Raw genomic sequence first — 25124 nt, 5'->3', positions numbered from 1 at the left:
AAGGGCAAAGAGTATTGAGTAGTCAGCATCTCAGAAACATCAAGGAACTTTAGGAGAAGGTGCCACGTTCCTGACCTAAGTCGGAAATTCCATGCCAGGAAGCCTAATGAGTGAGGTTTGCACCCATATACGCACAGCAGCTGTCTCCCAACCCAAAATGGGCCAACTCACGTATGAATAGATCTTAGGTTGATTCCATAAAAAAGGTTACGGATTTACAAAGATTTTAAAAGTCACAGAGAAAGTTTAATAGTGACTTTTCCTTCATTCTTTCTGAGTGCATTCAATAAATGAGCTATTTCTATAAACCAGGCACCACGGGGACAGAAGGTGCATGATTCTGGCTTTTGGAAACCTTCCATGTTTGGAATCACCTGGTGAACTTTTTAAAAAGTTATAAAAAAAATAAAATTACATAGAGATACCTCTTCTCAACCATCAGTTTGCCAAAACTGCAAAAGTTGTAGAGCTCACTACTCTTGAGCTGGGGGAAAAGAGGCATTTTCAAAACAAGTCCCCCAGGGAGAACAAAAGGATGCCATTTCTATGTAGAAGTACGTTGCAAAAGTACCAAGATTTTAAACGCATGTATCCGCTGACTCAGGGCTCTCATTCGTGGAAATTCATCTTCAACACAAAAGAAATGTGTGAAATTACTCTTTGTAGGAGCATGATTCTTTGTGGAATCGATGTAAGCATCTGTCAGTTGAGGTCTGGTTAAGTAAATGATGGTACAGACACGTGAAGTTGTTCCGTGAAGTTTAAAAAGAATGAGAAACCTATTCAGGCATATGGGAAGATCTCCAGATTATATCGTTAAATTAAAAAAGCAAAATTAGAATAGCCCGTGTATAATTGTACGTTTCGTGTTTTTTAAAAAAGGAGAAAATAAGAATATGTGTATCGACACCAGTTTATATGAGCCTAAAGAAACTCCAAAAGGATAGACAGAAAAATCTACTAAAAGTGGTGACCTACAGCCAGCTGGGAGAGGACACCTGGCAACGTGTGCATTTTAATATTGATTTGGTTTCTGAACAAAGCGAACTATATTATCTAGGCAATTCTGTACGTCAATATAATACAATAAAAGACATAAAAGTTAAAACCCTGAACAAAAAACATCAGCTCCATCCCTAGAGTCTGGGTTGGAGTCCAGGCATTAGCATTTTTTAAGTCTCTCCACTGGAAACATTGCTATTGAGGATACCCGTCAATAACCAGTTCAAAGAGAGATGAGCCTGAGAAGACTTTCCATCTAATCTACCACCACCACTGTGACATATCCGTAAGTTCGAGGCAGATGTTCTACCTGTGCTATTCCCCATTAGAAAGGAAACAGGTGAGATTCATCACAGTCTCAGAGCCAGAGAGGGATGGAACCAGGTGTCCAAAAATCCAACTGCAAAAGCCGAGGTCTTAATGCCCCCATTAGGTGACTTTTTAGCTATGCTCTCCCCTGAATAGGGAACTTGGCTTATTAACGATTTGGGATGGTTAGTTATACGCCTGGTTGGTTGGTACGTTTGAACCAATTCATTACATGTCCCTCCTGAGTAAATAAGTGTTCAGGAGAGCTCAAGGCTGCCCAGGTACGAGCTGCCCCATTTATGTATGTTGTACCTTCAGCTTCCTTTCTGGGACAGCCTCCCAGTCCACGGTCCGGAACCACCGATGCCGTTTCACATCCTCTGCTCCGTTCTTCGAAAGAAACACATCACCAGTGAACAGAAGGTTGACAGGATAGGAAGGAAAATATTTGAAAGAATCTGATTCTACATGATTCTGTACAGGATGTTCACCTGTATACTGCTCTGAGCCACAAAAAATGATGTATCGAATATAATTATGGTTCAGCCATTTGACATAAAATTAGACTGACACACGGTCAGGTCTGAGTTTGGCACCTGGGTTCATCTTCACAATTTTCTTCAGGTGAAATTATGCTAATTTTATAAACGTATAAACTGGGACTTCCTGGTGGTCCAGTGGTCAAGACTTCACCTTCCAATGCAGGGGGGTGTGGGTTCGATCCCTAGTCAGGGAGTTGAGAGTCCACATGTCTCGTGACCAAAAAACCAAAACAAAATGGAAGGAATATGGTCACAAATTCAATAAAGACTTAAGAAATGGTCGACATCAAAAAAAAAAAAATAAAAATAAGAATAAATAAAATAAATAAACATATAAGCTGAGGTTCACTAAGCGATGTTATTTGCTTGGTATTGCCCAGCGAGTAGGTCATGTGACTGTGACTCAAACCAAGGGTGTCAAACTTTAGAGATTTTTTTTTTGACCATCCGCCATGTGGGATGTTAGTTCCCTGAGCAGGGATCAAACCTACGCCCCCTGCAGTGGAAGCAAGGTGTCTTAGCTACTGGATCTCCAGGGAAGTCCTCAAACTTCAGAGATTTTAACAACTACCCAACACTGCCTCCCAATTAACAATGTGTACTAAGTTCTTTCTACTTCATCCTCAGGTGTGGCGTCCACAGCCAGCTGGGAGACACCACCAGCACCAGGACCTCTGAAAATCACTTCCAAGTTCTCAGCCTTCAGCTGCATCCTTCTCCTTTTTTTACTGCACTTGTAGCAACTTTTTAATCAATTAAGTGCATGAAGTTATAAGATAGAAAATGTGACGTCTGTGACACAGGAGCCAGTGCATCTTAAGTTTTTATAATACATCGTTCATACTTTTTAAAGTTTTAAATGATTTATCCTCAACAAAGAAAATTCTCAGTAACCGTATCTCCAAAAGTGAAGGAGATGGGAATATCAATGTTTTCTACTTTTTTTCCAGTCCTATTATTTTGACAACTCTTTTTCTTTCCCTATTTGTTTCCATCCATATATACAAGTCAAATCATGATATGTGCTGAGGAATGCTGAGAGAAGGTAAATAAGACTGAAGGTTGAACTCCCTAGAAGTTCAAACTCAGTACGGATACTAAGGTATTATGATATCTAAATAGATGACAGAGAGATAGACATAGATGACGGCAGATGACAGACGATAAGATGTGTAGATGGGTGATTGATAGATACATTTATAGATGATAGATGAGAGTTACGTAGATAGATGTTCAATAGATAGTAGATGATCGATGATGGAAGATAACAGACAGGTGATAGGTGACAGATACACAGATGATAGATGATAGATAGATAGATAGATAAGGGAGTGATAGATATCTAGATAGGTGATTGACAGATGATGGATATATAGGTACACAGATGATGGAATATCCCAGGTACATAGATAGATGAGTAGACAGAAAGATAGATAGAGACAGGTAGATAGATGAGTAGATAGACAGGTAGGCAGATAGATGAGTAGACAGACAGATAGGCAGGTAGATAGATAGATGAGTAGACAGACAGATAGATGATAGACAGACATATAGACAGGTATAAATGATAGATAGATAATAAATAAATACATAGACAGATACAACAAAAAGACAAAGAAGTGAAAGAGAAGTAAGTGCTAGAAACTTCCCGAGTATGGAGGACAGAGCAGTGTCCGTAGAGGATGAAGGACTTAAACACAATGGCATGTTTTGGAAGAAAAGAGAGAAACACTCCAAATGAAGGAGCACCAGCAGGAGAAAACCAGCCAGGTATTGGGTGAAAAATCACCCTGGTTCACAGATTTGTTTCTTTCACCAGTAATGTCCAATAAGTGAGCTTTCAGTCCCCTCATTAGGGCCTGAACACATGAGCCAATGTCCAAAACAGCATGAGGGACAAATATGACCAGTTATGGGCTGAACTGTGCTCCCCACCAAAGCACATGTTGAGGTCCCAACCCGCAGCACTTGTGAATGTAACTTTATTTGGAAACAGGGTTTCTGCAGATGTAAATAAGTCAAAATGAGGTCATTGGGGTGGACCTAAATCCAATGACAAGGTCCCCATAAGAGACAGAAGAGGAGAGACACAGACACAGAGAAGCCCTGTGAAGACGGAGGCAGAGACGGGAGGGAGGCGGCCACCAGCCCAGGGATGCCTGGAGCCCCCAGACGCTGGAAGAGGCAGGAAGGACCCTCCCCTGGAGCCTCTGGAGGGAGCTCAGCCCTGGGACACCTTGACTTCAGAACAGGACCTTATTAGGAAACAGGGTCTCTGCAGACGTGATGCAGTGAAGGGTCTGACACGAGGTCCTCCTGGATGGGGGGGCCTACATCCAATGACATGGTCCCTCTAAGACATAGAAGAGGAGAGACACAGACACAGAAGAGAAGCCATGTGAAGACAGAAGCAGAGATGCGAGGGAGGCGGCCACAAGCCTAGGGATGCCTGGAGCCCCCAGAAGCTGGAAAAAGCAGGAAGGACCCTCCCCCGGAGCCTCTGGAGAGAGCACAGCTCTGCACACACCTTGATCTCGGACATCTGGTCTCCAGGACTGGGGAAGGATGCATTCCTGTGGTTTTAAGCTCACAGTTTGTGGTCCTTTGTTACAGCCACCCCAGGAAATAAACACACCCACATAAACAGAGGGCCCCAAGAGATCTGTAGGGCTCAAGTCTCACACACTGGTCTACTATGTCCCTCAAGACTGCAACTGACGGGGTCAAGGCACTGGTCCATGTCTAAGTTCATCCACGGACATGCAGAGCTAAAAAAAAAAAGCTAAGGAGATGTCCCTGGATTGTCTCAAATCCAATGCAAAACATATCTGAGACAGGCATATACAATATCACACCATTTATACAAATCAGTCCCTTACATGTACTTCCTTCCAGATGAAAAATCTGAGAAAATCACACATGATGTACAGCTTCTAAAATGGTGAATATTCACACACAAACCTGCACATGCATGTCTACAGCAGCACTATTCATAACAGCCAAAAAGGAGAAACAGGCCAAGTGTCCATTGATGGATGGATGGATGAATGGGTGGGTGGGCGAGTGGGTGTATGGATGGATGGGTGGGTGGGTGTATGGATGGGTGGATGGATAGGTGGGTGGATGGATGGGTGGATGGGTGGATGGATAGGTGGGTGGATGGATGGGTGGATGGGTGGATGGATAGGTGGGTGGATGGAATCATGGGTGGATGGACGGATGGGTGGGTGGATGGACAGATGGGTGGGTGGATGGATGGACGGACGGACAGATGGGTGGGTGGGTGGATGGATGGATGGATGGACAGATGGGTGAGTGGATGGATGGGTGGATGTGTGGGTGGATGTGTGGGTGGGTGGATGAGTGGATGTGTGGGTGGATGTGTGGGTGGGTGGATGGGTGGATGTGTGGGTGGGTGGATGAATGGGTAGATGGACGGATGGATGAGTAGATGGATGAATGGATGGATGGCTGGATTGGTGGATGGATGGGTGGGTGGGTGGATGGGTGGATGGATAGATAGCATGGGGTCCATGCACACAGTGCTATAGGACTCAGCCATGAAAAAGAGGGAAGCTCTGACACAGGCTACCACATGGATGGACGTTGAACACACGATGCTCCATGAGAGAAGCCAGACACATAAGATCATGTTTGGTATGATTCCATTTTTATGACAGCACAGAACAGGACAATCTATAGAGACAGAAAGTAGCCCAGTGGTTGCCTAGGACCAGCAGGGATGGAAGGATAGAGAGGCGACAGCCACAGGGTATGGGTTTCTTTTGAGCATGTTCTTTAAAACTGACTGTGGTGACGGTTGCACAATTTTGCAAATATATTCCAAGCCATCAGTCCGGACGGTCCACTTAAAATGGGTAAACTGGATGGCATGTGAATTATACCTCTGTAATGCTGTTTAAAAATATAGAAGTAAATAAAGTAATGATCCGTAACCTATAGCTCACTGAGTCACCGGCTCCCCTGCGAAGACGAGGAGATGGGTGTAGACCCAGTCTGACTGCGTGCCCCAGGAACCCAGTCTTGACATTTGGCCGACGACTGAATGTGAACGTTCTGCCTTTGTTGACGTGTCTGGAGCCAAACAACAGGCACGTCTTAGGGACACCACTTAATACCCAGGGATGACAACACTCACCTTCATGTTCCCCAGTCTCCTCGTTCTGTCCACAACAAGCAATTTCTTCACGAGGTCTCTGTTTGGGGGAAGGAGACAGAAACACAGACATGTCGATACACACCCGCGCACACACAGCAGGTCGACGGCAGTAAAATCCACATGGGACGACGGGGACGCTGGCCCAGTCGCTCAGTCTTCACATTGGCTGAGCGTCTCCTAGCACGTCTCTCTCACCGTCACCCGCTCCTAACTAATTTACGCAACGTGGAGTTGCCAGCACACGGGGACCCAGCTAAGGGGAAGAGGTGGATGAAATCATCATAGAGCAGAATGGCCTTTGAACGTGAGCAGCAGAAAACGTGCCTGCCCTGCAGATGATGAGGCGTCCTCTCACATCTATGAGGCGGGTCATCCCCGCCGACTACACGATGTGCTTGTACCCAAATCAATGGTCACGCTTTGCCCTGGGGGTCTACTTATTTGTGGAATTCTTGTTTGGCCATCCTTGCGCTCCCACCAGCACGTAAAATTACTGGAGACTTTTCGTGTGTGCTGGTTCAGTTAGAGCCTCCTTCTCAATCGCGGACGGTGTCGGAAAACGGCAGGACGGTCAATTAGGGTGGGAAATCGGAGATGGTGTTCAAGACTTGCAGAAGACGGGCTACTTCTGAGAGTCACAGTGAAAGAAGCAAAAAGCGTAATGTGTGTGTGTTTCCGTATCTGATACGCCGAGTATGTTGTATATAATAATATCCGGGGACTTGAGCATATATGGATGTTTTCCAGGACCATCAAAAATCCCCAACTCAGCTGGAAGCATCTCAACTCTCCTGAATCCAGCGATGCCCTGGGGTGATCAGCAGGAACCCAGACTCTGGCTACGCCCTGGGCTCTGTGACCAGCGGGGGAGGCTCAGATGTGTTAGGGGATAAATACCAGGGACCAGGGACCCGGGGTTCCTCACGTCCGGACTTTGAAACCTCCCAGGTTCCTACTGATGTCAAACTCTTGTCAAGGCATAGCTGCAACAGAGTTTCCCAACAGTGTGTGTCCTTAAGTAGAACTGGAGTCCTTCTAGACGTCTTCCCGTATCCATCTCAAAGAGAGAATCCAAGAGCATCGGCTCACCTAAGGCTCGGATTCTGTATCCATCGAAAACAGAGGAAACTTACTCTTGTGCAGGGCACAGGGATACCAGAGCACTGAGACATTAAGGTACCTTTCCCGTACTTAGTGGGTTTCTCCATTATTTTGACATTCCAAAAAGCAGACCAAAAAAATTAAAAACAAAAATAAAAACGAGGTCACCAAACACCACATTACCAAAACATCCCCACATCCATGTGTTTTTTTTCTTCTTTTTCCCTATTATTTACAGCACCCCCAGCCCTATGAGGGCATAACCTCAAAGCTGCTTGTCCCAGGATTACAAGAAAATCAAAGATTTATTTAAAATACAAAATTAGATCCGGGCAAAACAGTTTGATCCTGAACGCAAAGGGGGCAAAGGAAAAGGGGTCTCCTGACACGGCAAAGCCACACAGGAACGCTGCGGGCATCCAAGATGTGAATGCGTGAGCACCTCCACCCTGTGTGTCTGCTGACAAGCCCTTGATTCATCGAGGCTGAAATTCTGAACCTCACTGACTCCGAGCTGGCTTTTTCCTGACCACTTTCAGACATAAAGAAATGCCTATAAATAAATATGAGTTCTACCAAGTTGGCAGTAAGCCCCAAAACTTTGATTTCCTTTGCAACTATATACATTCCTACAAGGAATCTTAAGGTCCATCCAAAGAGACAGCTGGGGACGTCCCTGGTGGTACAAGGGTTAAGAATCCACCCGCCAATGCAGGGGACACGGGTTCCAACCCTGGGCCGGGAAGATCCCACGTGCCACAGAGCAACGAAGCCCACGAGCCACAACGACTGAGCTCACACGCTGCAACTACTGAAGCCCACATGCCTACAACTACTGAAGCCCATGCGCCTAGAGCCCGTGCTCCGCAACAAGAGAGGCCACCACGGTGAGAAGCCCGCGCACCACAACGAGGAGTGGCCACCCGCTCGCCACAACTAGAGAAAGCCCTTGTGCAGCAACGAAGACCCAGTGCAGCCAAAAATAAAATAAATTAATTACTAATCAAATAAATCTTAAAAAAAAAAAAAAAGACAGAAGCTGCCTCTGACGACACAGGAGATGATTCATACTTATCTTGCTTGGAGCTCTTGCACCCATGGCAACAGCAAAGTCACACCTCATACCTCATTGTGGGTGGGTCTCACCAACGTGCAGTGGGGGTGCGCAAAGCCCAGGTGTAGCCAGGAGAATTCCAGGGAGCCTACGGGGCCAACAGCTAGCAGCCCCCATGGGTGTGAGTAGGTGCTAATGCAATCAACTCATGGGTCAATCGGCACATTTATAATGCATTTTTATTATAAATGTATATAAATCTATTATATACATTTGTATATAAATGTATATAAATCTATTATAAATGTATTTTTATTATAAATTTTTAATATAAACTTTCAATTGTATTTTTTCCTCTTTGTCTTCTCTTAATACCCTCCCTCCCTGCCCCTCCTCATCCCTCCCCAGCCCTTCCCTATAACTCAATTTTTTTTTTTTTTTAATTTATGGGCTGTGTTGGGTCTTCGTGGCTACATGCAGCTTCCTCCAGTTGTGGAGAGCGGGGGCTACTCTTCGTTGTGGTGCACGGGCTTCTCAATGTGGTGGTTTCTCTTGCTGCGGAGCACGGGCTCTAGGCGCACGGGCGTCAGTAGTTGCAGCTCTCTGGTTCTAGAGCGCACGCTCAGTAGTTGTGGCGCACGGGCTTAGCTGCTCCGCGGCATGTGGGATCCTCCCAGACCAGGGATGGAACCCGTGTGCCCTGCATTGACAGGCGGATTCTTAACCACGGCACCACCAGGGAAGTCCTATAACTCAATTTTTAAAGCGTATTGCCATCCATGTGAAACAATGTCACTCAACACTGATGGGGTTTAGAGTCTGGGAGAGAAATCCTAGACCGTATTTCTTCATTTGTTTCTAGAGCAACAGACTTTTGAGTGCTGTGTCCCCTCTTGTCATCTTACTGTCAGACCATCCATGGAACAGAGAGTCCCTTCTGGGTGCTTTATGTCTAACTGAAGCCTCCTTTTCTTGCTAAAATCTTTTAAAACCCAGCTGGTGGGTCGAACACAACACAAGTGCCAGCCTACACAAACCAAGAGCAACACCGTCCTTGATTCAGACTGAGAATCTCTATGTAGGGTAAGTACATTGATAACTAAGAAAGAAAACTAGATGCAGCCAATGGCCCCAAGAGCTGATCCCTTGTCAGGAAATAAATTTTCTCTGAACTGTATTTCCACAGGTTACTTTAAAAATATGTAGCAAAGCTGCAGAGCTCAGGGAGATCAGCTGGTACTTTGTGATGACCTAGAGGGGTGGGATGGGGAGGGTGGGAGGGAGGCTCAAGAGGGAGGGGAGATGGGGATATATGTATACGTACAGCTGATTCACTTTGTTGTACAGCAGAAACTAACACAACATTGTAAAGCAATTATACACCAATAAAGATGTATAAAAATAAATAAACTAAAAACAAAAAAAAAAAAAAAAAAAGAAAGGCCAAACCAGAGGACAAAAGAGCCGTAATAAAATGTTGTGGAAGCCATTTTAGCACCTGGATACAGCTGTGCCTGAAGGAAACTTATTCTTACACTTTTTAGTTACAAGTGATAAAGCCAATCTTTCTCACTAAAAAAAAGAAAAAGGTAGCAAAAAAGAAAAGTTTAGTTCTCCACTAAACACAATTAAATCCATCTGGGAATCAGCAGGGGTTTGCAGCACTTAACAAGGTATCTGGGAAATACAGTAAAAGAACTAGAAATTAGGACTCCTAATGGTGCAAATGGCTAAACACTGACCACAAAGAGCAAGGTCATTGGAAAACCTCCAGCATTCTTATCTTTTAAAAAAATTTAGTTTTCTCCCCCACTGCCACAAAAATGCACACGCAAAGTTACTAGCACTGAAGCATTGCAAAAGTTCTTGAAACAATGAGCACGTACCACAAAGTTCTAGCAGGAAAAAGGACTTTAAAAATAAGCAGGAGAGAAAAGATAAACTCTGCTAAAAGCATCAACACTTGCGACAATGGCAGAAACTAGCTGGGAGGAAGGAGACCCCTCTTCTCAAATAACAAAACGGCTCTCTTATTAAATGTAACAAATGCCTTTACTCGCTAACTCTAAGTATCATTTATCTTAAAAGGTGTAAAATAGAGCGGAGAGTCTTTAAAAGGTGAAGTCTCATCCCAGCAGAGTCATGAAAAGCTTTTCCCTTTCGGTGGAAAAGCCGGGTTAAAATAGCTTCAGCCCAGCAAAGAGAGTAACGCAGGATGGTACCCCACTCGGCAGAGGCAGTAACCACGGTTTCTTAGATGCGTTAAAAACAAACACACACTCGATGATGGGGTATATGGTTTACTTACTTGACACTGAAGTCCAAATGTCTGGGGAAATCTATCTTGCCTGCAAGAATCTTTTGATAAATGCCAAATGCGCTGTCATCAAAAAACGGAGGAAACCTGATAGAAACAGAAACATCTATTTTTAGCAGCTAGCACGTGTGGACAACATCCCTGCCCTGTAAGGATGACTCTTTCTGCCTCACACGGCACAAGAGCATTTATCCCACGTCAGCTCTTTCCTTGCACCCTGGTGTCATGGATGGATTGAGACCAACTTCGAGGGATGGTTCGAAGAGACCAAGCGTGAAGCACTGCAGCCCAAGTACAGAGGGCGGGAAAGCACGGAGAAGGCAATGACCACAAGGCCATCTGACCGGCGATGTGGTCACCTGGCTGCCATTAAAAACGTCTCCCCACCTAGATCGTGAGTGGACCTCTTTGTATCCTTCCTGGATGTGGGAGTGTGTAGCATACAGTAGGTGCTCAATAAATACGCACAGGCCAAATGGAAGAGAAGTGGTTACATTGTATCATATTGTTTTGGCTCAAGTAGTTGGTCATTTATACAAGCCAGTGTGTGAATCTCCAGAGTAGATGAATTCACCTCCGTCCTACTTCAGGAGGTGACTGACGGCAAAACTGGTTCCCAGCCTTTCATTTTAAGCACAAAGACCCACCCCAGGGGTTGGCAGATGACGGCCCACAGCCTCTTTTCGTCAATAAAGTTTTACTGGCACACGGCCACGCCACACACTTGTGTGTCATTGGTGGCTCTCTTACCACAAGTAAAGACTGTAGTCCAGACACAAACTAACAGACCTACCTAATTATCTGGAAATAGAAAAAAAAAAAAAGTGACATAAGCTAAAGAAGAAATATACTTAAAACTGCCAAGACCAGGAAAAATCCAGGAAACTCTAGAAGTTAACCACTAAATATATACTAGGTACCCATGTCCCTGGACACAAGGTATACTTTTGACATTTCCTCAGAGCACTCAAGGCAAAGGCCTTCAACTCAAAAGCAAAACCTCTATTTAGTTTCTTTAGAACGAGGTCTTCTCCTTCAGCAGAATAAGCAACAGAAATATAAAGTGGCGTTTCCAAATCATAGTCTGATGGATGACGGCAAAGCTCAGTGATCAACAAGGATTCCTGTGTTGATTCCAAATCAACTCATGTTTCGTTTTGCTTTTTTTTTTTAAGAGAAACAGTGTATCCTCAGTAGAATGGTAGCCTCCAAAAAGCTACATCCACGTTCTCATCCTAACTACCTTGAACGGGACCTTATTTGGAAACAAGGTCTCTGCAGATGTGACGACGTGGAGGGTCTGAGATGAGGTCCTCCTGGATGAGGGGGGCCCTACATCCCATGACAGGGTCCTTCTAAGACACAGAAGAGGAGAGACACAGACACAGAGGGGAAGCCCCGTGAAGACGGAGGCAGAGACGGGAGGGAGGCGGCCACCAGCCCAGGGACGCCTGGAGCCCCCAGACGCTGGAAGAGGCAGGAGCGACCCACCTCTGGAGGGAGCTCAGCCCTGGGACCCCTTGACCACACACATCTGGTCCTCAGGACTGGGGGAGGATGGACGCCTCTGTTTTAAGCCTCCGTGTCGGCAGTAATTTGTCACCATCACCCCAGGGAACGAATACACAAACATTACAGAGAGAGTTGAAAAATATATATCAAAAAAGTAAAGAAGAGAAACATGAAGTAGGAAGATAGAAACGGATGGGAACGCAGAAGGAAAAGAGGTTCATCGGGAAAGTGGCAGGTTGTAAATCCACGTCGCAAGGCAGCTGCGGGCGGCATGAAAGAGCCTGTGTTCCTTAAACGACACTTCAGCTCCTCAGCTTCACACCGGGGCGTGAAGAGAAGCACAGAGTCCGTTGAGACCCCAGCTGTAGCCTTTGGGGTCACTGGTTACGACGGCCTCATAACGACAACTACTCCAGCTAGCTGTGCTTCCAGAGTCACCAGCATCCGCGGACTGAGAAACTAGCCAGGCTGGGAGACACCCACCCCTCGCCAACCGTGAACGCCTTCCACTTCACCATAACTCCTGAGCCAGGCCTCCGCCGTGTGCCAGAAGGTTCCCCTAACAATGGCTGGGGGAGTCGTATTCCTGCCTTGGGTGGTGGCCTTGTGTGAGTACAGGCAGCTGTATGATTTCATCGGCGGGGGGGGGGGGGGGGACAGATACATGTCCAGAAATGGGACCAGGAGAAAATGTGTCATGCATACCTACCCACGTTCACGGAGAATATGACACAGAGCACTCCAGGGAGGCTGGCATCGCACGCCGTGATCATGGGAAAGGTATGTGAGCAGTAGTTTAATGAGCGGAAAAAGTAATAATAAGTGAGCAGTCACAGATCATCGTGCCTGAAGGAGAAAGCACAGGCAAGGCGTATCGGAGAACTCGGCCTGTGGAAAGCGGCCGGAGAAAGTGCCCTCCAATCTCTGTCTTTCATCCAACAGAACCCTTGCAGTTCTTCATAAACGGCCCGTGAGTGCTTCTCATACAGCAGTGGGCGTGTAGGGACGTCCCTGGTGGCGCAGTGCTTAGGAATCCACCTGCCAGTGCAGGGGACACGGGTTCCAGCCCTGGTCCGGGAAGATCCCACATGCCGCGGAGCAATGAAGCCCGTGCGCCACAACGACTGAGCCTGTGCTCTAGAGCCCGGGAGCCACAGCTACTGAGCCCGTGTGCCTGGAGCCCGTGCTCCACAACAAGAGAAGCCACCGCAATGAAAAGCCTTTGCACATCAATGAAGAGTAGCTCCTGCCTGCAGCAACTAGATAAAGCCCGCGTGCAGCAACAAACCCAATGCAGCCAATAAATAAAGAAATAAGATTAAGCTAGGAAGAAGGAAGGAAAGAGAAAGAAAGAAAGAAAGAAAGAAAGAAAGAAAGAAAGAAAGAGAAAGAAAGAAAAGAGAAGAAAGGAAAGGAAAAGAGAAAAGAAAAGTAAAGTAAAGAAAAGAAGAAAAGAAAAGAAAAGAAAAGAAAAGAAAAGAAAAGAAAAGAAAAGAAAAGAAAAGAAAAAAGAAAAAAGAAAAGTTGTCCGGTCGGGTATATATAAAGACATATGCTATAAACCATTAAAAAAAAAAAATAGAGAAGAAAATGGAAGTGCAATAACCACGGTGGACCCAGGAGGCCTTTGAAGAGAAGGCCATCTCCACCTTCTGTATAGAAACTCCCTCCCACGGGCCCCCAAAGGTCTCTGGGCTCAAGAGGATGCAAAGAGCAGCTTCTACCGCCTGGTCACCTCACGGGCAACGAACACACTTAACCAGATGGTTTCAGATCCACGGAGTGCTACAGAGAGGACAGAAAGGGGTCCAGGGGAGCAGCGGGGGATGGCTCTGAGGGCAGGTGACAGGTGCGCCGGAATCATGGACGACAGAAAAGAAGGGGCTGGGGGGTTGCTGGGATGAAGGGGGGGATGCCCTGCAGAAGCCTGGCAGGTGGCCAAACAGCAGTGCCTCACGGGGTGATGGAGCGACAGCAGGGAGGCCAGCAAGCCCTAGGGAGGGGCCAGGCTCCGTCCACAGTGGGCAGACCTTGTACACACCGTCTCAGAGCCGTGTGTAATAAGGAGCTCCGGATCCCTGCGTGCGACCGAGGGCTGCTAGGGAGGGGGACGTGGCCTGGCTGGTGTCGGCGCGGGACCCCTCCAGTGGCTGCCCGGGAAGGTGTCACAGGCAGGAGATGTGTGACACCAGGGGCTGGTCCAGGGGAGAGCAGAGGCTGGCTGGACTTCAGAGAGAATCCGGGGTCCGCCGGGCGTGCAGGGCCGGCAGGGCCGGATGCTCTGAAAATACCACCCAGACAAGCCTGACTCTACCTGGCAACGTGGAAAACGAAAACACGGTGACTGTGGACAAACGGTTCCCTTGCAGGGAGTTCAGCTTACAGTGTTTTGGGTTATGAGAGGGTTTTAATTCTTAACCTCCAATTTTTCTTTCTCTTTTTAAATAAGTTTATTTATTTACTTATTTATTTATTGGCTGCGGTGGGTCTTTGTTGGCGCGTGTGGGCTTTCTCTAGCTGCACTGAGCGGAGGCGGGGCTACCTTCATTGTGGCGCGCGGGTCCTCATTGTAGTGGCTTCTCGTTGTGGAGCACAGGCTCTAGGCATGCAGGCTTCAGTAACTGCAGCACGTGGGCTCAACAGCTGTGGCGCACGGGCTTCGTTGCTCCACAGCATGTGGGATCTTCCCGGACCAGGGATGGAACCCGTGTCCCCTGCATTGGCAGGTGGATTCTTAACCACTGTGCCGCCTAGGGAGTCCCTCCCATTTTTCTAATAATAGAATCTAGCAATATAGTAGATTCTAATTACATAATTTTCTATTGAATTCCTAATATTCTATGAGAATATTAGAAATACTGTATGGTTAACATTCTATTGGAATGGGCTATTTTCTGTTTTGTAATATTCAAATATGTTAATATATTACATCCTAGTAGTAATTAGAATATTATTTTAATATACTACATCCTAATAGTAGTAATATTAAAATAACAGTAATAATAGTAATAATAATATTAAAATAATATTCAAATTACTATTAGGATATATTAAAATATTAGAAATTACAGATCAGAAAATAGTCTATTCCAATAGTATGTTAGCCATACAGTATAATTAGGATACTCTTAGGATGCAGTACATTAATATCAGAATGCTAATAATTAGTTTATATAATAACCCTGACAATAATTCTAATATATTGTAATATTACATTCTGATCCTGCCCTATTCTACTGTATTCCATTCTACTGTAATAATTTTCTAATATAATGTATCAATGTTATGTTCTAAGAGCGTGTTATATCCCAACACTGTCTTTGCTAATGATATTGTATGTTATTATATCCTGTGCTATTCTATTCTGTCCTAACAATAAAGGTGAAACAGAGGACACAGGAACCCTATTCCGTTAAAAATCACTAAGCGCTGGGATTCTCCTCGGGCAACGCTGCCCTCTTGTGGTCAGTAACATTGAGGAAGGAAAATGTACCGCAGGCATTTGGGTGGAAGCTGATCAAACACGGGTGCAGAAATATTCACAACTTTTACACCTTCTTGGCGGACTGACCGTCCACGTAATTTATTTCAACCTTGCCTGCTTTGCTTGGGACTTCCTGGGCTAGGGTGCACGTGAAGAAATTTGGGTCTATCTGATTTGCTGGAGGCATCTGGCGTGAAGAGTGATGGAAAATTGAAAAGACCAGATAGAGAAAGATGGGTAGATGGATAATAGATGATAGATAGATAGACAGATAATAGATAGATAGACAGATGATAGATACAGATGATAGATACACAGAATAGATGATACTATAGAGATGATAGGTAATAGTTAGATATAAATAGCTCCAGGTATAAATAGTTAGATATAAACAGCTATAGATAGTAAGATAGATAACAGGTAGATAATTGATAGATAGATTCACAGATACATTATATGAGAAACAGACGATAGTGATCGATAGATAGATTAGATAGACATAGATAGATAAACAGATAGATATAAATGACAGATGATAGGTAAATATTATAAACAGGTGGTACAGTTGATAGGTAGATATAATATGTAAACAGATGACAGAGAGAGCTGGCAACAGATACAACAGATAAAGAGAGAGGATAGATACAGATGAGAAATAGACTATAGCTAGGTATACAAGCGTGAGTCAAAAAGCATCTGCACTCTGGCTGTAGAATCTAGAAAAGTTTTCATATCATCGGAATGCGGATAATTTTTGACTCACCCTTGTAAATGATAGGTGGATGGACGGTAGACAGATGGATGGATAGATAGACAGACAGTGAACAGATGGATGCCTGTAGAAATAAGCACAGGTCTGCACTCCCCACCTGGCTTGTCACACACTGGACGCAGGAGAAGGTCTCTTTCCATCTCCCTTTCCAACTGAAAGCTGGGGACCAGCCCTGCAGGGACTCAGACAGGCACGGAACTGGCTCCAGTTTCTGCCACAGCTTCAGTAAACTCAGAGTGTCTGCAAGACTCACCCGTACAAAGCACAGCAGCCAAAGAAAGCAGGACAAAGGGTAGGGGTGGGAGGGTGGACGGAGGCAGGGAGGCCACCCTCCACACACAAGAGCCTCGCGTTCACAGGACGAGGAGGAGCCCCAGGTCCACAATTTCCAAGAGGGGGATGCCTGCTTTGTGTGTCCGGTGGAGGAAACCAGCGCTGCCTCATGCAACAGCCAGACTTGCATATGTAATTGTGCCGACCTCGGGACAAACATTCCACCTCGTGTATCTGGACCAGAGGAAACGTGATTCGGTTCCAAATCCGCCCCCTCAACCCGAGGCACATTTGGGATTTCAGGGAAGAACACCCTCTTTCCTTTCTGGCATGCGGTTTGTCTATAACGTCCTAAATCGCGTTGACGTCTCTGTACCTAACACGTACATCACCCAGCACTGGGAATCACTCCAGAGCATCCGTGTGGGAGATGAACAGGATCTTCTCAGGAGACAGGGACACTTAGAGACGGGATAAAAGACCTCAACAGTTATGCCCTGCTGGTCCTTCCAGCCTGTGCTTTTCTTCTTTGGAAATCATGCCGCATGTTCAGTTCCTATCACCATCACCGGCAGTGGGAAACTGCCACGGGACCCCATTCTAAGAATCTTCCCCCCCAACCCCTGCAACGCACCATCCTTGGGGCTGAGCACCTCACGGCAAGCGAACAGGGCAGGGACTTGCGGGAGGCTTCTCCACGGAAGCCCTACTCACCCCGAGAGCATCTCAAATATCAGGATGCCAAGCGCCCACCAGTCGACAGCTCTTCCGTGGCCCTTGCTCTGGATGACTTCGGGGGCCAGGTACTCGGGGGTCCCGCAAAGGGTCCACGTCCTGCGGGCAGACAATGAGGTCCAGGAAACTCAGCAGAGCTTGCAAATGCACGCATCTTAGAAGCACTGAAGGTTACAGTTACTGAATCGATGAACAAAACCACCAGGGATAAGATAGTAACATTATCTTCACTGACTTTTTTCCTTTATAAACACTCTTGAACCAAAACAAAATCTAAGTAAACAGTCTCGTTATCCCGGCCACGTGTGTGGTCTTTGGTGCTTACCTTTGCTGCTCGGAAGCAAAACCCCTACAGTCCCTGTTTTCCCATCAAATGATGTGGAAAAGGATTCAGGGACTGACTCTCCGGAACTCACATGTCTGCTTTAGGAACGAATGAGCTGCTTTCGTCCCCCAGGAGGAAACGCAAAGCGGCAGCTAAGTGTCTTCCCCACCTGCTCTGCAAAAGGTCTGAAGCGTTTTCCATGCTTTTGCGCCTTCACGGTCATTTCAGTATCGCTGGCGGCTTTCAGAAATCCTCAGGTTAAGGGGCTCGGGGATGTTTGGGGTTTAAACGGGCCGAGCGCTTTGGAAAGGATTTTCTCCCCGGACGAGTTGAGACTTGCAAAAAAATTTTAGGTTTTTGCCCCACCTAGAGGACAGCTGGCTGAAAGCAAGAGAGGCTTGACTAGTCAAGCCGGACCCAGCAGAGAAAGAGGAGATTTCTGATTGGGTGGTCATTTTTTTTCGGGGGGTGGATATCTTTTTCCTGTGCTGCCTTAGATCTGTGTTTTTCACAGCAAATGGGAGAAGCCAGTCTTCTTCTCCTTTTAAGAGGATTCTCTTCATAATTAAAAAAAAAAGCCACAATGTTTAATTGAAACTTAGAGATTTGTAACATTTCTGCAGAAATACCTAAATATGTATGGAAAATAAAGGACCGATTTTCCTACTTTTCTGCTAGTTTGCATATCTCAGTGTGGAGGATTTTGCTAACCCAAATTCACCCGCAGAAAGATCAAAAAGGTACAAACACCCAGTTAAAAGATAAGTCCTGGGGTTGTAACGTCCAGCACGGTGAGTATGGTTAACGATACTGTGTTGTATGTTTGAAAGCTGGTAAGAGAATAGATCTTAAAAGTTCCCATCAAGAGAAAAAAAATTTTGTAACCGTGTAGTGATGGATGTTAGCTACACTTACTGGGAAGATCATTTTATAATAGATACATATATCCAATCATTCTGTTGTACACCTGAAACTAATACAATGTTATATGTCGATGATACCTTAATTTAAAAAACAAGATAAAGATGGATGGATAGACAGCATGGGCTCCACGCAGACAGTGGAATGTGGAATATGACGCAGCCAGGAAAAGGAGGCAGGCTCTGACACAGGCTACCACGTGGATGGCCCGTGACACACGATGCTCTGTGAGAGAAGCAGACACAGGAGGACACACTGTGTGTGATTCCATTGACAGGAAACGTCCAGAACAGGCGAGTCCACAGACACAGAAAGCAGATTAGCGGTTGTCAGGAGCTGGGGAGTGACTGGTGACATCTATGAGGTTTCTTTCGGGGGGGATGAGAAAGTTCTGGAACTAAAGAGAGGTGATGGTTGTGCAAACCCGGTGACTGTGCTCCATGCCACTCCGTTCTTCTCTTTAAAATGGCTGACATGGTGAATTTTCTGTTAGACAAATCTGAACACAATTTTTATGTATTTATTTGATTTCTGTTTTTATTTACTTATTTATTTTTGGCCGCACCACGGGGCATCTGGGATCCTGGTTCCCCCGACCAGGGATGGAACCCACACCCCCTGCATTGGAAGAGCGGAGTCTCAACCACTGGACCTGCAGGGGAGTCCCAACGCAATTTTGAAAAGCTGCACAGTCTCTCCCTGCCACACCCCAAGGATTATATACTGGGGAACCTGGTCCCTTGCACCTGCTGCACTCAAGCCGCTCCGAACACCTCACCATCCTGCTGAACACACCCTGCCTCAGGTCGGCAACCTCTCAGGTCCCTGCACGCTCCTGCCCGTTGGCAAGAAAGAGGGAAAACTCAACTTTGAAAAACCCTGTGGCCAAAGCACAGGCAGCTAACACACGGACATCATGTTCACGTTTTATATCACTCATCAGCGATAGTGGTGAACACCGAAAAGTGTGACCAGGGATGTCCCCGGCGGTCCAGTGGTCACGACTTCGCCTTCCCACGCAGGGCGTGCACCATCCATCCCTGGTCGGGGAGCTAAGACCCCCACGTGCCTTGCGGCCAAAAGACCAAAACATGAAACAGAAGCCGTACGGTCACAAATTCAATAAAGACGTTAAAAATGGTCCACGTCAAATAAAAACTCTTAAAATAAAAAGGCAACCAAAGAAGGAGACCCCAGAGAAGACGCAGCCACACACGAGCCGTGAGCTCCGTCAGAGCCTTTCGCAAAAGTCCGAGCGGTGACTTTTTTTTTTTCCCCAAAAGTGTAATTGAGACAGCTGGGCTGTGAAACCACAAAGAAGATGTGGAAATCGGTTGGTTCCATCCTGCCTTCTTCCATCGGATCAAAGTCCAAGGCAACCAAGGTCACCTGCCTCTTTTGTGGTTTCGCTTCTTGTTTGTCATCCTGATACACACGGAAGCCCCAGAACGTATTTTATCACATAACTGGAGGTTCCTACCTTCACCTATTTCCCCTCCACTCATCTCCTGCCCCTGGCAACCCCCATTCCACTCTCTGGTTCTGTAAGATCAGCTTTAAAAAAAAAAAAAATGAAGTACCGTTGATTCACAATGTTGTGTTAGTTGCAGGTGTACAGCAAAGTGATTCGGTTAAACACACACATATTTTTTTCAGATTCTTTTCCGTTATGGTGTCTCACAGGATATTAAATATAGTTCCCCGTGCTATACAGCAGGTCCTTATCGGTGATGTATTTTATATATAGTAGTGTGTGTGTGTTAATCCCATACTCCTAACTTACCTCTGTCCCTCTTCTTCCCCGTTGGTAACCGGAAGTCTGTTTTCTATGTCTGTGAGTCTGTTTCCGTTTTGTAAGTTTATTTGTATCATTTTCTTAGATTCCACATATAAGCGATATCAGAGGATATTTGTCCTTCTCTGTCTGACTTACTCCACTTAGTAGGATCCTCTCTAGGTCCATCCCTGTGGCTGCAAATGGCAGGATTTCCTTCTTTTTATGGCTGAATAACATTCCATGTTACACACATCTCCTATCTTCTCTGTCTACAAGCCAAGAAACACACGAGGCTACCAGAAGCTAGGAGAGAGGCACAGAATGGGGTTTTGTAGAGCCTTTACAAGGAGCACCGCCCTGGCAACACCTCGATGTCCCACGCCGGCCCGCAGAACCCTGAGACGGCAACGTTCTCTTGGTGTAAGCCCCTTACTTGGTGGTGTTTTGCTACGGCGGCCCCAGAAGACGAACCCCACCCCAGGTCAGCCATGTGCCATCAATACTTACACAGTTCACCTCTGCCTCTAAACCACCTGGAGGCTTCGCACTCCACGCCGTGCGTGATAATCCGTGTTACGTGGTGGGAGACAAGATAAATGACGGCCGGCGAGACCAAACAGGTGGAAACACAGCTTTGGGGGTCCAGAACATCTTTAAAGACTCTGACCACCCAGCTGCCCCCTCAGGCTTGGAGAGATGCCATCAGGTCCCTCAGATGGGCAGCTACAGCTCAGAAAGAGGATGCGATGGGATTTCCGTGACCAAGACTTCAGGTTCGCTTGGTGACCCTGACCCGTGATCCACAGGAGGAAAGGGTCCAATGTGCAGAGACAGCCCCAACACCCCGTGTGGACGACTGCCACCAAGAAAACAGAAAACACGTGTTGGCGACGGTGCGGAGAAAAGGGAGCCCTCCTGCACTGTCGGTGGGAATGCAAGTTGGTGCAGCCGCTCTGGAGGACAAGACGGAGGTTCCTTAAAACACTAAAAATAGAACCACTGTATGTACTGATGAACCCAGGGACAGGGCAAGAATAAAGATGCAGATGTAGAGAATGGACTTGAGGACACGGGGCGGGGTGGGGGGGGTGGTTGGTGTCGAAGGGGAAGCCGGGATGAAGTGAGAGAGGAGCACGGACCTATACACATGACTCGATGTAACATAGATGGCTCGTGGGAAGCTGCTGCAGAGCACAGGGAGATCAGCTCAGTACTTGGTGACGACCTAGAGGGACGGGATGGGGAGGGTGGGAGGGAGGCTCAAGAGGGAGGGGCTATGGGGGTATATGTACACATACAGCTGATTCGCTTTGTTGTACAGCGGAAACTGGCACAACAGTGTAAAGCAATTCTATTCCAATAAAGAGCTTAAAAAAATAACAACAACAAAAAAACAAGAATCGCCGTATGATCCAGAAATTCCACTGCTGGGCATAGATCCAAAGGACACGAAAGCAGGGTCTTGCAGAGATACCGGTACACCTGTGTTCATAACAGCAGTATTTACAACAGCCAAAAAGGAGAAGCAGCCCACGAGTCCCTCACGGAGGAATAAACAAGATGTATTCACCCCTGAGAAAGAAGGGAATTCTGACACCTGCTACAACACGGGTGAACCCCGAAGACATCAGGCTCCATGAAATGAGGCAGTCACGAAAGGAAAAATACCTAATGATTCCACTTACATGGGGTCCCTAGAGGATTCAAGTTCACAGAGACGGAAAGTAGGATGGTGGGGGCCAAGGGCTGAGGGTGAAGAAGGGAGGGCGATTTAGCACATTTTAATGGGGACGGAGTTTCAGTTTCGCAAGATGAAGAGAGCTCTGGAGGAGGATGGTAGGGATGGCTGTACCACGTTCGCAATGTAATTGACCCACTGAATTTTACACTTAAAATTGGTGACGATGGTATCTTTGACCCTGTGTATATTTTGCCACAATTAAAACTGTTTAAAGTGCAGAGACCAAAGAGGCTAAGGAAGGAGGGTGTCCCCATAGGCAGCAGACCCAGGAACGAGTGTCTGATACCCAAAGTCAAGGTAAGGGGGCTTCCCTGGTGGCGCAGCGGTTAAGAATCCGCCTGCCAATGCAGGGGACATGGGTTCCATCCCTGGTCTGGGAAGATCCCATATGCCTCAGAGCAACTAAGCCTGTGCTCTACAACTCCTGAGCCTGTGCTCTGGAACCCATGAGCCACAACTACTGGGCCCGTGTGCTGCAACTACTGAAGCCCACACACCTAGAGCCCGTGCTCCACAACAAGAAAAGCCACCGCAATGAGAAGCCTGCTCACGGCAACGAAGAGTAGCCCCTGTTCGCTGCAACTAGAGAAAGCCCATGCACAGCCATAAAGACCCAACACAGCCAAAAAAAAAAAGCAAAAAGCAAAGTCAAGGTAAGGTAGCCTGGACCTTGGCAGAAGCTGGACCACAGGCAGGTTTGGAAAGGATCCGGGACCAGGAACTCTAGAGAGAGCCACGTCTGAGCCGCGGCCAGCTGGCGCTCTCCCGCCAGGGAGCCCGTCGCCAGGGAATCCACTCAGCAACTCCTGGCTGGAGCCCAGGTCCAGACCACGTGGGCCCACCTTCCCGAGTATTTGCCGTTGTGTTCCGCACCTGTCTGTACACAGGTAGGAAGACACAGCATCTCAGAGGGGGAAAATATACTTTGCAAAGACCTCCAGCAAGAAATGCAATGATGAAGCACTAACAGAAGAAACCCTATCTTGCAGGTTTAAGGTAAAGAAAAGAACAGCATCAGGTCACTGACACGTCTGTCCACTCTCTCTCTTTCTCTGCCCGTCATCAAGCTCAACACTGACCCTGCTGTGTAAGCAGCGCATCTTGTCCGAGCCCTCCCCAGGTCCACTGGAGTGTTGGAGGGGTCTTGGTGGGGGTCTTCAGCTCCCTCCAGGAACCCACCCAAAGCTGCTCTTGGGTCCCTGCTCCCCATTCCCGGTCTCTAAGTCTTTTTTTCACACAACACTCTTTCCCATTTCCCCAGAACCCCTTGTGAAACACAGCACCATTCCAATTTCACATTCTACGGAAGGCACGGGGTCATGTTACGTTGGCCCAGATAGAGAGAGTGCCTTCTGGTAACCAGCCAGGAATTAAGACACGGCAGGCGGCCACCAAGTCACGGAAGGAAGGGAGATGGGAGAGCTGGGTGCCTCCCACATAGAGTGGAGTCGGAAGGCGCTCACGCTACCTGCTGGTCTTTTTTCAAGTGAGATCCCGTCAGGCTGCACAGAAGCACCTGGCAGTCCAGCTAGGAGTTTCTCATCCCCTAGACTTAAGGCTAAGACCTGAGGTTCACCTCATACTATCTCAGAAGTAGCTCTCTTCCCGCCACGCCCAACTGAGTCAACTCAAAGGCAACCCTGGTTGCTCTGGCGCATGAAACTCTTTAATTCTGCTGAACGATAGAATTATTGGCCCGTGAATGCTGTACCTCCAGCCTGGTGGCACAGCCAAGATCGCCTCCACCTAGCCGGAAGCCGGGCTCGTAGCTGATGTCCTCACCAGGTGGAGGTGAGGACGTGCCGTCACGCAGGTAACTGTATCTGCGTTAGGTGAAGCGTCTCCGCTTGCACGTGGAAAGGTGAGTCTCCTTCTGGCTCCCTCCCGGGGTACGGGGCACAGATCGAAGTCTGTACAACTTTCCAGTTTGTAAGTAAGCTCGGGTAGCCTGACACCCCATTCGAGTAAAAGCTTTCCGCAAAAAGTCCCCGGGCTTCTCGGATGTAGAGAGGCGTGAATTGCTAGAAAGAGCTTCAGAGTGCAGTAAACTTTCTTAAATATCAAATAGTATTGCAGTTCCCTAAAAAGTTAAACAGAATTTCCAGAAGGCCCAGAAATGTCAGTCCTCGGTTAATACCCCGGAAGAAGTGAAAGCACTGAGTCTAACAGACATTTGTACACCCATGTTCATGGTGGACAATTACTGAAAGGTGGAAGCAGTCTTCTTCTCCCTTTAAGAGAATTCTCTTTGTACTTAAAAAAGCTCCCTGCAAAAAGCCCCCATGCTTCCTGGACGTAGAGAGGCGTAAATTGCCAGAAAGAGCTTCAGAGTGCAGTAAATATGTTCAGACAAGACAGAGAGTGGTGGAAGTTACTGGAAGAGTGTTGGCCCAGGCTGTGAATTATCAGTGCCCCTGGTCTTATTGTTTTTGTCCACTTGGTTCTTGGAGAGAAGGCAAGGTGACACCCGCCGGTCTCTGCTTTCTCACTGTCATCAGTTCCAACACAACCAGGGGTAGGAGACTGTTATCCAAGGAGAGACAGGATGCTCTGTAGAACAGATGCCCAGCTGCTCACGTGTTCCCACGCCCCACTGCCTTCCACAGCATTCGCCCCAGGTTGAACTGTGTTCCCCCCAAAAGTCTAAACCCTGGTACCTGTGCATGTGATCCTATTTGGAAATAGGATCTTGCAGATGTAACGAAATTAATATTGGGACTAATCCAATGACGTGTATCCTTATAAGAAGAGGAAGAGAGAGAGATCTCTCTACTGTGTTAGAAGGAGGCCATCTACAAGCCAGGAAGAGAGCCTCACCGGGAACTAAATCAGCCAGCATCCTGAAGGTAGGACTTCCAGAACTAAGAGGAATAAATTGTTTATAAGGCATCACCGATCCTATGGGATGAGGACCCGACTGTCATGATCTCACTTGACCTTAATTACCTCCTAGCAACACCATCTCCAAACACAGCCACAACAGGGGCTAGAGCTTCACGACGTGAATGTGGGAGAAACACAAATTCAGTCCAGAGCAGTGGTGATCACGATGGTGGTGGTGGTGGTGATGGTGGTGGTG

At 46.9% G+C, this 25124-nt stretch overlaps 1 protein-coding gene across 2 annotated transcripts in view; it reads right to left on the bottom strand.

The window, feature by feature from the left end:
* PRKX (protein kinase cAMP-dependent X-linked catalytic subunit) overlaps positions 1–25124 on the bottom strand; it is a 91218-nt gene that overhangs the window by 9220 nt on the left and 56874 nt on the right. For both annotated transcript variants that reach the window (XM_057717886.1, XM_057717885.1), the window contains exons 4-7: positions 17261–17380; positions 10497–10592; positions 6013–6070; positions 1624–1701 (exon numbers count right to left, since the gene is read on the bottom strand). In XM_057717886.1, coding sequence (XP_057573869.1) covers positions 1624–1701; positions 6013–6070; positions 10497–10592; positions 17261–17380 — 352 coding nt within the window. The remainder of the gene's footprint in view (positions 1–1623; positions 1702–6012; positions 6071–10496; positions 10593–17260; positions 17381–25124) is intronic.

Source organism: Hippopotamus amphibius, chromosome X (genome assembly GCF_030028045.1).
Source record: "Hippopotamus amphibius kiboko isolate mHipAmp2 chromosome X, mHipAmp2.hap2, whole genome shotgun sequence".
Lineage (NCBI taxonomy): Eukaryota > Metazoa > Chordata > Mammalia > Artiodactyla > Hippopotamidae > Hippopotamus > Hippopotamus amphibius.
Note: the sequence above shows the minus strand (reverse complement) of the source record. Positions and strands in the feature narration are given on the sequence as shown.